The 12,574-nt window shown below is 38.1% G+C and overlaps 1 protein-coding gene across 1 annotated transcript in view; it reads right to left on the bottom strand.

The window, feature by feature from the left end:
* Positions 1-12,574, bottom strand: part of si (sucrase-isomaltase) — a 116,736-nt gene that overhangs the window by 38,025 nt on the left and 66,137 nt on the right. The window contains exons 28-37 of the mRNA XM_086164385.1: positions 10,902-11,056; positions 9,338-9,506; positions 6,684-6,780; positions 5,712-5,824; positions 2,362-2,487; positions 918-1,046; positions 643-756; positions 472-534; positions 267-383; positions 72-162 (exon numbers count right to left, since the gene is read on the bottom strand). Coding sequence (XP_086020511.1) covers positions 72-162; positions 267-383; positions 472-534; positions 643-756; positions 918-1,046; positions 2,362-2,487; positions 5,712-5,824; positions 6,684-6,780; positions 9,338-9,506; positions 10,902-11,056 — 1,174 coding nt within the window. The remainder of the gene's footprint in view (positions 1-71; positions 163-266; positions 384-471; positions 535-642; positions 757-917; positions 1,047-2,361; positions 2,488-5,711; positions 5,825-6,683; positions 6,781-9,337; positions 9,507-10,901; positions 11,057-12,574) is intronic.

Genomic DNA, 12,574 nt, shown 5'->3' with positions numbered 1-12,574 from the left:
AAACAAAAGCATAAATGCATAGAATTGCACAACATGACTTGAACAGAAATGTATTTTTAATGAGACCTTACAAGGCATGTAGGGTGGGTTCTCAAAACGGTGGTCACCAAGACATTTCCCAGCAACCATGCCATTAACAAAACTTGCTGGCTCGTTCATGTCCTATGGGTGCAGAAGTATAAGACTGTATGAGTATAAAATCAGACAGAAAATCAGAATCCTAGTGATTTAATAATTATATGGATTTTCCCATAATAGTCACTCACAATCCACAGGCCATCAAACTTCATCACAGTCTCATAGAAATCCTTGATTTCTTGATGCCACCACATTGCTGTTGTGTTGCGGAAAAAGTCAGGGAATGCAGTGTAAGCCCTGTAATGCTACATGTGTGATAAAACAAGGAAGTGAAACAAACCTGTCATAATATCCTTTCAATAAACTGTGTCACACTGATTTGAAATAATTTACCTCCACTTGGTAATCCCAATCCTTAGATTCATCCACTATGACATTGGGGAAATCTGGCCAAACCTACAAAGAATAAAGAACTCTAATTTCAAAGCATCTGCATGAGGCTATACCCTGGCACATTTTACTCCAGAAATGCTCTTAGATCATTTGTTTATATTAAATATTTACCTTCCCCCAAACAATTTCGTCACTGATGCTTGATGGCCATTTGATAAAGACATCTGCTGTTTTACCTCTCTCGAATGCTGGGTAATTTGTCTCATTGCCTGAAATGGCTGGATCCTTGAATTGAAAAGATACATTCTTATTTAATGAAAATAGTTTTTATTTTTTCACGATAATAAGATCTTTCCATATTCTGTACGTTTCATCTACCTTGCAGTTTTAAACTTTGAATATTCAACAATGTCTGCATAGTTTGTTGACAGTGTAATTTTAATTACCAGAATGAAGATGAATCTCATGCTATGATTCCTCATATCGTCAACTAATTTGGGCAGATTAGAAAACTCCGGATCCAGAATGAAGTCCAACTGACGATCCATGTAGTCAATGTCTGCATACTGGACGTCCTGCAGCAGATGCAAAATCCCTTTGTAGTAACAAACTTTTCATTTGAGCAGTAACTGAGAAAAAATATTAATATTGTATAAATCGTGACCACACATTTTCACTAAGTCATGAGGCCTAAAAAAAGGCTTTTGTTTTCAGCATTAAAAAAGGAGTAATAAAAACTCAGCCAGAGGTACAAGTAACATCAGTAACTAAAAATAAATAAATGTTAGAGATGAGTTTTGAGGGGGGTGCAGTAAAATTATGATGAAAAAAATAAACATGATCTCATCTTCTCTTGGCATTTCTACTGCAGGGTTGGTTAATTCATAACAGTAGCTCATAGTCTTTGTAAATAACTGCTGTTCTTGCTTTTTTAAATTTTTTTCTTCCAATTAATGATGCAGAATTCTTTTTAGCTGGCATCAGCTCCTTGTAGGTTAGGGCTTTGTGAAAGCTTATTCTGCGGATCCCTTGATTATCAATGGAAATTCTTAAATTCCCTTGCGCTTGATGAAAAGGAAGGGTTTTTGGCCTGTTTCCAAGTGGGAAGTATTTTCTGGGTCGAAGATAATCCTTTTATATAGAATTTTTTTATGGACTCCCTGACCCCCCTTCCCTCAGTTTATCAGAAGAACATATGTAAAAATTTGACCCCTTATTTTACAATCACAAAAAATCTTTGGTTCATGTAGAGACAGAATTCGAGGCCGTGAAACCAACAATCAAATGAATTCCAACTTATATTGGAGGTCACATTTTGGGATTTTAATGTATGCAGCCCATGTAATCCAAAAAGTCAGTGCCTGTGTTCTTGCTTATTTGAAAGTTGTTATTTAACTTAGTTATATCCTCCTCAGAGAATATCACCATTGTAAAATATATGGATAAGCAAGTTTAGCCTATTGTATTATATATAATCTCACATGATTGAGAGAAGCCAAATACATGCAATATATTGTATTCCGAAGAGCACGATACTGTTACTATACTATGGGATTTCAATGACTATTTATTTTGTACTAACACCAGAGGACATTTCAATAGCTAGTGTGTACAGTGGGTGTGTTAAGAGTTTGTCCTCTACCTGCCTGTGCCAATATGCCAGGAGGAAAATAGGAGAGACTAGCAAAAAGACAGCAGAAATGTAACAGAATATTTGTAGGTGAAATTTCAATTTTAATCTGAAATGATAAAGATTTTTAATTGATATTTTTGACTGCTCTGTTGTGTGAAACTTGTGTGCTTCATTATTTCTTTTCTAAATATTTTGGATTGGTAGTATTTTCATTTTTTTTCATTCATGTATAATTGAGTCCTTGCCAGGAAACTTACATATGGTATACCAGCTGCCCTCATATCTCTGTATAGATTTGCTATCTCTTGGTCATTGGCGTAACCATAGCGACAAAGTTGGAACCCAAGGGACCAGTAGGCAGGTAGAACAGGCCGTCCAATGAGCTGTTAAGGAGAAACATAAATAGAAATAGCCAAATGAAACATCCAATGCAGCCTCAGAGCAGCATGGGCCAGTGTCTCCCTGATCTGGTCCCAAGCCTGGATAAATGCAGTGGGTTTTGTCAGGATGGATATCCACCGTAAAACTTTTGCCAAAACCAAATATGCAAATCAAACCTAAGAATCTCATATCGAATCGGTCGATACCCGGGTTCACAAAGACCGCCATTGGTGACAATGACCTACAGGGTGCAATAGGAAACTGATAACTTTAGGTCAAAGAAGTAGGGAAGGAAGGCGTGTTCAGAAGCAGAGAGAGAAGAGGAAAGACTAGAGTTTGGGACTGAGAGTAGGGACTTTGAATATCGGGACTATGACAGGAACAGATAGAATGTTTGTTGACATGAAGCAGAGGAGGAAGGTGGATATACAGTACTGTGTGTACAAGAGACCAGGTGAAAAGGTACGATAGTAAGGCTAGAAGCTTTGGAGCAGGCTTTAAGTTTTACTATCATGGAACTGACAGAAAGAGAACTAGAGTAGGAGTTACCTTGACAGAAGAGTTTGTTAGGAATGTTCTGGAGGTGAAAAGAATGTCAGATAGACTTATGAGTCTGAAACTGAAAATTGAAGGTGCAATGCTAAATGTTGTTTGTGGCTATGCCTGGCAGGTGGAATGTGAGCTTCAGGAGAGGGAGAAGTTCTGGAATGAGTTAGATGAAGTGCTGCAGAACATCCCCAGAAATGAGACAGTGGTCATTGGTGCAGACTTCAATTGGCGTGTTGGTGCAAGCAATAGAGGGTATGAAGAAGTGTTGGGCAGATTTGGTATCTAGGGTAGGAACGCAGAGTGACAGATAGTGGTAGATTTTGCAAAAAGGCTGGAAATGGCAGTAGTGAACATTTTTTTTCCAGAAAAGACAGGAACATGGGGTAACTTATAAGAGTAGAGGTAGGAGCATGCAGGCAGACTACATCGTGTGTAGACGAGGTAACCTGAAAGAGATCAGTGACTGCAAGTAGTTGTTGGTGAGAGTGTAGCCAGACAGCATGGGATAGTGGTTTGTAGGATGACTCTGGTGACAAGGAAGATGAAGAGGACAAAGGCCGAGCAGAGAACAATGTGGTGGAAGCTGAGAAGGGAGGAGTGTTGTATGGTTTTCAGGGAGGAATTGAGATAGCCTCTGGGTGGTCAGGGAGAGCTTCAAGATGACTGGACAGCTACAGCTAATGTGATCAGGGAAACAGGTAGGAGAGTAGTTGGTATATCATCTGGAAGGAAAGTACATAAGAAGACTTGGTGGTAGAATGGAAAGTGCAGGAATATATACAGAGACAGTGGAAAGCAAAGAAGAAGTGGGACACTGAGGGGAATGAAAATAACATACAAGAGTATATGGAGATACCTGTTGTATGTAGCTCAGTGGTAGAGCACACGTTTCACATATATGAGGTCCTGGATTCAATCCCTGGCTGAACCTTGTACCTTTACAATGTCAGATAAAGATAGAGGTAGCGAAGGCAAAACAAAAGGCGTACGATGACCTGTATCCTCGGTTGGACAGTAAAGAGGAATGATCTATACAGGTTGGTGAAACAGAGAGATAAAGATGGAGAGGATATACAGCAAGTCTTGGGTAAATAGAGAGGGAAATCTATTGATATATGCTAGATGAGTGATGGGAGGATGGAAAGAGTACCTTGAAGAGCAGATGCATGTAGAAAATGAAGAGCAGCAAGGGTAGAAAACATGACTATTGCTGACCACAAAGTAGCAAAGATTAGTAAAAGTGAACTGAGGACAGCATTGAAGAGGATGAAGAGTGGAAATGCAGGTCCTATTGATGCACCTGTGGAGGTATAGAAATTTCTAGCAGGGAGCAGTAGAGTTTCTGACAAGATTATTGAACAGGATCTTAGTTAGTGAGAAGATGCTTGAAGAATGGAGACAAAGTGTGGTGATGCCCATTTTTAAGAATATGGGGGATGTGCAGAATTGTGCTAACCTATAGAGGGATAAAGTTGATGAGCCATACAATGAAATTACGGGAATGAGAAGTGGAAACTAGACTGAGAGCAGAAGTCGGCATTTGTGAGCAGCAGTATGGTTTTATCCCTAAAAAGACTATTACAGATGCAGTAATTGCTTTAAGAATGCTACTAGAGAAGTATGGAGAGGGCTGGACAGAGCTGTTTCGATTTTCTGTAGACCTGGAAAAAGCATATGACAGAGTGCCAAGAGAGTAACTCTGGAATTGTATGAGGATTGTGATCTGTAGAGAGAGCAGAGAACAGGTTGAGGAAAATCTAGAGGTGAAGGTATGTGCTCGAAAGGAGAGAAATGAAGGTTAGTTGCAGCAAGAAAGAGTATATGTTTGTGAATAAGAGGAACCCAGGTGGAACGGTAAGCCTACAAGGATTGGAGATCAACAAGTTGGAGGATTCCAGATGTTTGGGCTCAATAGTCCAGAGCAGCGGAGAGTGTGGAAAAGAGGTGAGGAAATGTGTTCAAGCGGGTTAGAATAGGTGGAGAAAAGTGTCAGGGGTACTATGTGATAGAAGACTATCAACCAGAATGAAAGGAAAGGTGTACAAGACAGCAGTGAGACCAGCAATGTTGTATGGCCTATAGACAGTTACAATGACGAAAAGACAGGAGGCAGAGCCAAAGGTCTCAGAGATGAAGATGCTGAGGTTGTCTTTGGGAGTAACCAGGATGGATAGGATCAGGAGTGAGTCTGTCAGAGGAACAGCACATGTTAGATATTTTGGAGAGAAGGTCAGAGAGGCCAGACTGAGATGGTTCCGTCATGTACAGAGGAGGGATAATGAATATATTGGTAGACGGTTGTTGGAATTGGAGCTGCCAGGCAGGAGGTCACGAGGCAAACCAAAGAGAAGATTTATGGTCATAGTGAAAGATGATATGATGGTAGTTGGTGTGAGGGAGGATACAGAGAATACGTTTAGATGGAGAAGGTGCTGTGGTGACCCCTGAAGGGAAAATCCAAAAGGAAAAGAAGAATCCAGATAAAGCATCCAAAAAGAATTACAAGGTGCCAAAACGTTAGACTCTTTAGGCTGTCTATATGAAAGAGTCCAATGACTGCAGATGAGCAGTCCATCAACAGTGGCCCTGCGCCAGACAGGAAAACATAAAGAAATCAAAATATTTCAAAAAAACAAACAAAAAAAAAAAAACAAGCAGAGGAACAAAGAAACCATACCGCTGTGTATTGCTGTACCACCATCTCAGGTGTAGGTCCAAGGATCATATAAAAATCCAAAATGCCTCCCACGGTTCTGTAAGTTAAAGCCGGAGTGGGCAGAAAAGTAACATCTGGACACAAACACAACATATTTGTTAAATTGAACAGAGTATGAATGTAGTCATGTGAGCACTTATTGAATACATCTAAGTATACCTAAAATGAAACAATATAGCGCAAGGAGACAAGCACAAATAGGAGAACAAGTCTCAAGCCTGTACTATGATGGAGTATGTAATGTACGGTATGAATGTCTCATTCCCCGGTTGCTGTACATACATTTAGGTTCATATATACCAGTAATTCAATTTTTGATTAATTGGTTGCTTTGTGGCATAATCAGAAGTTGTTGTTCAGAGTGACTAGAAACTTTTTTATTTTGTAATACATTTGAGTTTCCTTTATATTTTGGGATTGTCCATGAATTAAAGCAGTTCTATTTAGTGTTTTTCTCTCCCAAAAAAGATGGTCTTGTATGGTCTCAGTGTGCATAGCATTTGTAATATACACAAAGGGTCCCAAGTCCTTGTATTATCCAACAAGTGATGTTTTTCTGTTGTAGATATGAATTCTGATAACTAATGCCAACACAGATAAAGAATGGTTAATGTATGTAATTCAACTCTTATCATGCCATAACATATTAACTTGTATTATTTGGCCTGGATGCCTGAAACAAGTTTCTAAATTAGATAATTAGTCACAGGAAATTTAAATTGAGTTAACGGTGTGCAGAATTCATACATTAAAGTCTTCAATTAAAGACATCTTACAAGAGGTTAGGTCAAAAGATAATCTCAAAAACTAAGCCCTAAAAGGGCGCTGGATATATAATTGAAAATGATTATATGCTTTTGTATGTTAGATGGTGGACTTGTGAATCATTAAGTTTTTATGGAATCGTTAAACATAGATCACATTTTTCCTTACCCATTGCATTGCTGTTCAACAGCAGTATACCATGAGCATCAGATGTGGTCTCAAGGGCCATGTAAAATGGATGCACTCCATAGCAGTTCTTCTTGTACTGAAAAAGAGAGTGAAACATATAGAAACATTCGTAAGTGGAAATGTTTAATGGATATCTTATTGATTTACTCATTTGTTTAGTTTATTTTTTGGGAAGTATTTTTCAAACTGCAAGTTTGTGTTGTAATTATTTATTTCATTACATACATGTTCATTTATGTATGTATGTTGATTTACTTAGTAATTATTATATTTTTTGGGAAATTTTCCAATTGCAAGTATGTTCCCTACTGATTGATTGATTTACATTACATTACTTACATGTTCAAATACGTACAATATGTATGTATGTACAGTATGTATGTATGAATGGATTGTGATGAAAGGTTCGGTTTTTAGCTGTCCATAATCCATAATGAATTACATACCTATTTGTGCGCGTGTGTGTGTGTGTGTGTGTGTGTGTGTGTGTGTGTGTGTGTGTGTGCGCGCGCGTGTACTTGTGTTGTGTGTGAGTGCTGCTGGTTTTGGTCAAATTAATCAACAGCTGCAACACAAGTATGTGCTGTAAAAGTTGCTGAGCATCTGGCTAATATAATTTGTGTCACTGTAGTTGAATTAATTCACAAGATATACATACTCCTTCATAGCTGTGTCAATATGTAGGGTGTGGTATTTCCTTGTCAAAAATTTTCCCTGGCAATTAGACTTGAATGTCTTCCCTTGAAGATGTTTCCCCTCTCATCCGAGAGGCTTCTTGGAACTGAAGACCAGTTGCCAAGAAAGATGTTGAAAGGGATTAATCAGGACGACCAAGAACCTCCAAAGAAATGGTGCGGTCTAGTTTTTGAGAAGCCCACTAGATTGTATAATCAGATAATGTGGAGATCCCCCCCTCCCTTTTTTTTTCTCCCTTTTTTTTTTTTTACTGTTTATACAATTTTCTACTATTATTTATTATTGCAATATGTTTTCTTGTAACTCTGGCACAACAATTTCCTCCTTCGAGATAAATAAAGTTTTTCTTATTCTGATTCTTATTCTTATTCTTAGATTCAGAAGCAGTTTTGTGCTTTGTGATGGAATGTGTAACTCAGTGTTATATGCAACCCTCAACTGTGCAGGTATTAATAAATAGTAACACAATAAATGAAATCAATAAATAGATATGAATAATCCTACTTTATATGTGAAACTGACTTGCTGGATAGAGATAAGTAGTTGAAGCCTTAAAAAGGTGCAAATGATACATTTCATTATCTGCGATGAAAAATTATGTTACAATAAATAAACCTTTTCTGGTTATGGTACAATTGAGGCTGTTAAATGTCATGCAATATCTCTATAAAGTGATCAGTGATCAGTTTAGTTTATATATGTATGTACTTCTTTTCTCAAGTCTCAGCTTGCAACTTTGTTACCCTGCTTCATGATTGCCATGGCATGAGGAGTGTAAAAGTTCATTGACTAACGGTAAGTGAGACCAATTGACAGACTTCTTGTTCTCTCTCACACTCTCTTTCTCTCTCTTTCTCTTTCTCTCTCTCAAACTCCACATACAGACATGACCCAGCATTGTTCAAAGGAACTATTAAGTAATCTAACCATTGCCAATCTTAAAAAAAAAAAAAAAAACATATGTGCATCTGTATTGTGCATCTGTTGTTTATAATATGAGCATCCAATTTCCATTCAATATTGGTATCAATCAACTAGTTGAGTAATTAAATTGAAGCCTTTGTCTAAAATGAATCATTCTTAAAGGGATAAATGTGGGTCAACCTGCTTAAGCAAGATGTCTATGTCAAAATCCCACTGAAGCTGAATTTTTAATCATCAATGGGATAGTTCACTTTCTGTATTTCAGCCTGCAGCGACACAAGACACCTATGAAACATTCTAGACACTGTACCTAGTTTCAGAGACTTTATTTAACCAAGGCTCATGAATATTGCTGAGTGTTGCAATATGAATCGACTGGAAAATTCTAGTATTTCATATTGAATTCATGTCATAGAAATGGCAACATCTTATTCATTTTTGTTATCAATAGAGGTAAATGGTATACATGAATAGGATTTAATTTCTAAACCGCAATATAAAATGATTTTGTAAGTGACTCAAATATTTTATCTTCACAGGTCATGAGGGGGAGACATATATAAATTCCATTACATAATTTCTCTTTCAATACAATGCAAAAGTTAAAGGGTTCAGTGTCATACAACATGTTTTAGCTTAGTTTGATGATGGATTTGCTTCTGTCACCACTATGGAACAGTGCCATCTATCCCAATTCAGTTCTTACTTAATTTCTCTTTTTTACATTTCTTTAACTGCAAAAAGATGGCACTTTTCTTCGGAACCTTAGAAACGTTTTGCTCAGGAATGCCTCACCTACCACAGGGAATTGGGGGGTTGCAGCAGCAAAAAGAGACTCCTCTTGCCAAAGCATTTCCAGCTGTTTGAGGTTTTTGACCTCTCCTTTCCCTTACATTGAACTAAAATTATGTTGTTCTGTCTCAAGCCAGTTCTAATTCAACCTTGACCATGTTAAACTGTTAACATAACACAGCTCGATCACTGCAAAAGATGTTACTAAGCATAATACTTACACCGGGAGGCTGGTCCTTTGCAAACATACCCCAGGTGTGATAATTCAGGTCATGTTTATAAGTTGGGTGCTCAGTCTCACCAAAGCCATACACAAACTCAGAAGACAGCAGTGTCGTCAGTTGGATGAACATGTCTGAGAAGATTAAACCTGGCAAAGAGGAGTCCCAACTGAGAAAAGTGACAGAGGATTAAATCTGTATGAGGGGATTATTGTCAAATGGTGTTTTTTACAAATGTTTGACACAAACAAGCATAATAACCCATCAGAACTGTAGGCCTCCCTTCAAAATTCTTCATAAATTTTAATTAGAACATTTCAACTGACACTTCTAAAACCATGCAGAGCCTAACTACAGAATAATGTCAACCATGCTTGAAAACATGTTTTGAATGAACCGTCTGCTACATTTAGTACACAACACATCACATTTGATTGCAGAATAAAAGGGGAGTTGATTTGCAGAAGAAGAAAATAATAAAATCCATGGTGTTAATTGACAAGCAATTAATGCTTAGAGAATGTAGTTAGTACATGTCTGTGAAGGTTCTCAGTCAACCGTATCAAGGTCAATTCTTGTCGAAATCTTCTTGTCTTGGACTTGAATATCTTCACCCCTCACCCGAGAGGCTTCTTCAGAACTGACACGTCGACAGTGAAATGTCTTCAAGTGAAGAAATTCAAGTCCAGGACAAGGCAAGAAGATTTCGACAAGAATAGTGAACGGTGCATTTTTCAAGGTGTATTTACTTTTGAAAATGACTTTTATCAGGTTTGCACAGGAAATAGAAAGAGAACTATTGTGGGCACTGATGCATGTGGTAGCTGTGATCATATTCTGTGTCAGTCCTGCTGCAGGTACTGTGAAATGATGCCACACCAAACCACATATTGAGCTATACTGCTGTTAAAAGGTTAACTTCAAATACATTGTGCAGTCATGGTCAAAAGTTTAGAGAATGACACAACCATAGAAACATCTAGCAAACACCTAAATCCCTGAAGGAACAGACTTTGTGAAAGTGTCATTCTCAAAACTTTTGGCCATGACTGCAAATGCTAAAGGCTGCAACAAGTTACTTATGCTGTGTTTACTCTTTCTCTTAAGGCGAGGATGTTTATGTATATAAGTTTTCAAGATTTACAAAGCTTTTTAAAGTGGTGGCAAAAATCGATCCCAACATGAGTTACTGATTTACTGGACTTACTTCTTCACTCATCATTACCCATCATTCTAAATTTACTCTCAGCTGCCTCTGTGTAGATCTATTACTTTTTAATTACATTTAGATTCATAAATGTTGAAAAAGTTGATTGTAAATGATAGTGCCAGACAAAACAGTAAAGGAATGTTTATATATTTAAAACAACCTTTTTAGTGTTAATATCTTTTCGTGAGTCCATCCATGGTAATTTCACTCAAAGGTGTCATTTCCCTTCACAACTTCTGTAAAGTCATCTCTTTTTTTTCGAGCGGCTATGTATAAAATGGAGTATCTCTACTTCGGCACTCAGTATCACATCTACAGTACATATTTCCCTTGGATTTCTAGCAAAATACTTGCATCTTGGTTCCGGTGCTCCTCCTTGTGACTTGGATGCCAAACGGATTATTTTGAACAGTGACATCATAAAGTCTCTTGTTTTTGTCAGTTTCAGGAACGGTTGGGACTGACAATGGAACTGGAACCTCATATCGATGTGTCACCGGGTCCCAGATCTATACAGAGGATTGATATTTGTGTGTCATTAAATATGAGACTAGTCTCACATCTGCATTCCAAATTAATACCAACAACTTAATGTCAATGAATTATACCCAAGAGTTTTGTAAAGGTGGACAGCAACTGAAAAGATTAGCTAAAAATGTATTTTTAAAAAGTTAGCTTTAAGAAAAAAAATAACTAAATGCAGCCTGGAGGGGACACAAGCCAGTGTTCTCCTTGAGCTAATCCCAAGTCTTGATAAATGCAGGGGGTTGCATCCAGAAGGTTTAAAACCTATGCCAAATCTGGACGTGAAGATTGTGCACAATGTGACTTTCATATGATCGGTTGAGGCCCAAGTTAACAACCACCTTGGTGCTGATAACCTACAGGGGAATGGAAAAAATGGCTGCTGTGGATGGAGGGTGGAGAGGAGGAAGGTGTATTTATAAGAATGAGAGAGCACAGGAAAGGCCATAGTTGGAACTTTGAATACTGGGACAATGACAGAAAAGCCTGGAGAGTTGCTGAACAAATAGCAGAAAAGCCTGGAGAATATACTGTGTGTTTTAAGTTGTTGGCATTGATATGAAGTGAAATGAAGTAGGAGTTATGTTAAAGGAGGAGTATTACATGTTTGAGAGCTATAAGACAGTGGTGAGGTGTGCCATAGTTGTGACAGAGGAGTTCAATGTGGAGCTGGGACTGCATCAGGGATCTCTGAGCTCCTTGTTTGCTAATGTGAGGGACAAGCTGATAAATGACGCTCGACAGAAATCACCATGGACTGTCATATTTGCAGATTAAATTGTGATCTGCAGAGAGAACAGGGAGTGGGCGAAGATAAATCTCGAGAGATGGAGATTTGCATTGGAAAAGAGAGGAATTGTCATTTGCTACAACAAAACATAAGATGTGTGTGCAGGAGAGGTCTAAGTGGAATTGGGAGGTTACAGGGAGAAAAGATGAAGAAGGTGGATGACTTTAAGTACTTTGGATCAACAGTCCATTTCAACAGAATGGGGGAAGAGATGGAGCAACATGGCCAAGCAGTTTTGAATGGGTGGAGAACACTGTTGCGTGATAAGAGTAACAGCCAGAACGAAAGGAACAATGCACAAGACAGTTGTGAGACTAGAGATTTATGTAGACATATGTGGTTTGGAGACAGAGGAATTGAGGAAAAAACAGGAAGCAGAACTTGATATAGCAGAATTGAAAACATTGAGGTTCTTTTTCGTGGTAACAAGGTTGGAAAGGAACACAAATGAGTCCATCACAGCGACAACACGTCTTGGAGGTTTCAGATATGCCAAAGTATGTGGAGATGCTAGACTGAGAATGCTTTGACATATGCAGAGGAGCAATAGTGAAAATATTGGTAGAAAGATTCTGAGGTGGGAACTACCAGACAGGAGGTCTGGAGGAAAACCAATGAGGTGATTTATGGATGAACTGAAGGGAATGCCTTGGACAGAGATGATTCATTGTAGAAACCCATTGTTAGCAACTTCCAGTAACTTATTTCATAG

This window comes from Fistularia commersonii, chromosome 18, assembly GCF_037954325.1.
Source record: "Fistularia commersonii isolate RoL2024-O1a breed Wild chromosome 18, RoL_Fcom_v1.0, whole genome shotgun sequence".
In the NCBI taxonomy this organism is placed as follows: domain Eukaryota; kingdom Metazoa; phylum Chordata; class Actinopteri; order Syngnathiformes; family Fistulariidae; genus Fistularia; species Fistularia commersonii.
The sequence above is the reverse complement of the archived record's forward strand: the minus strand, read 5'-3'. Positions and strand labels throughout refer to the sequence as shown.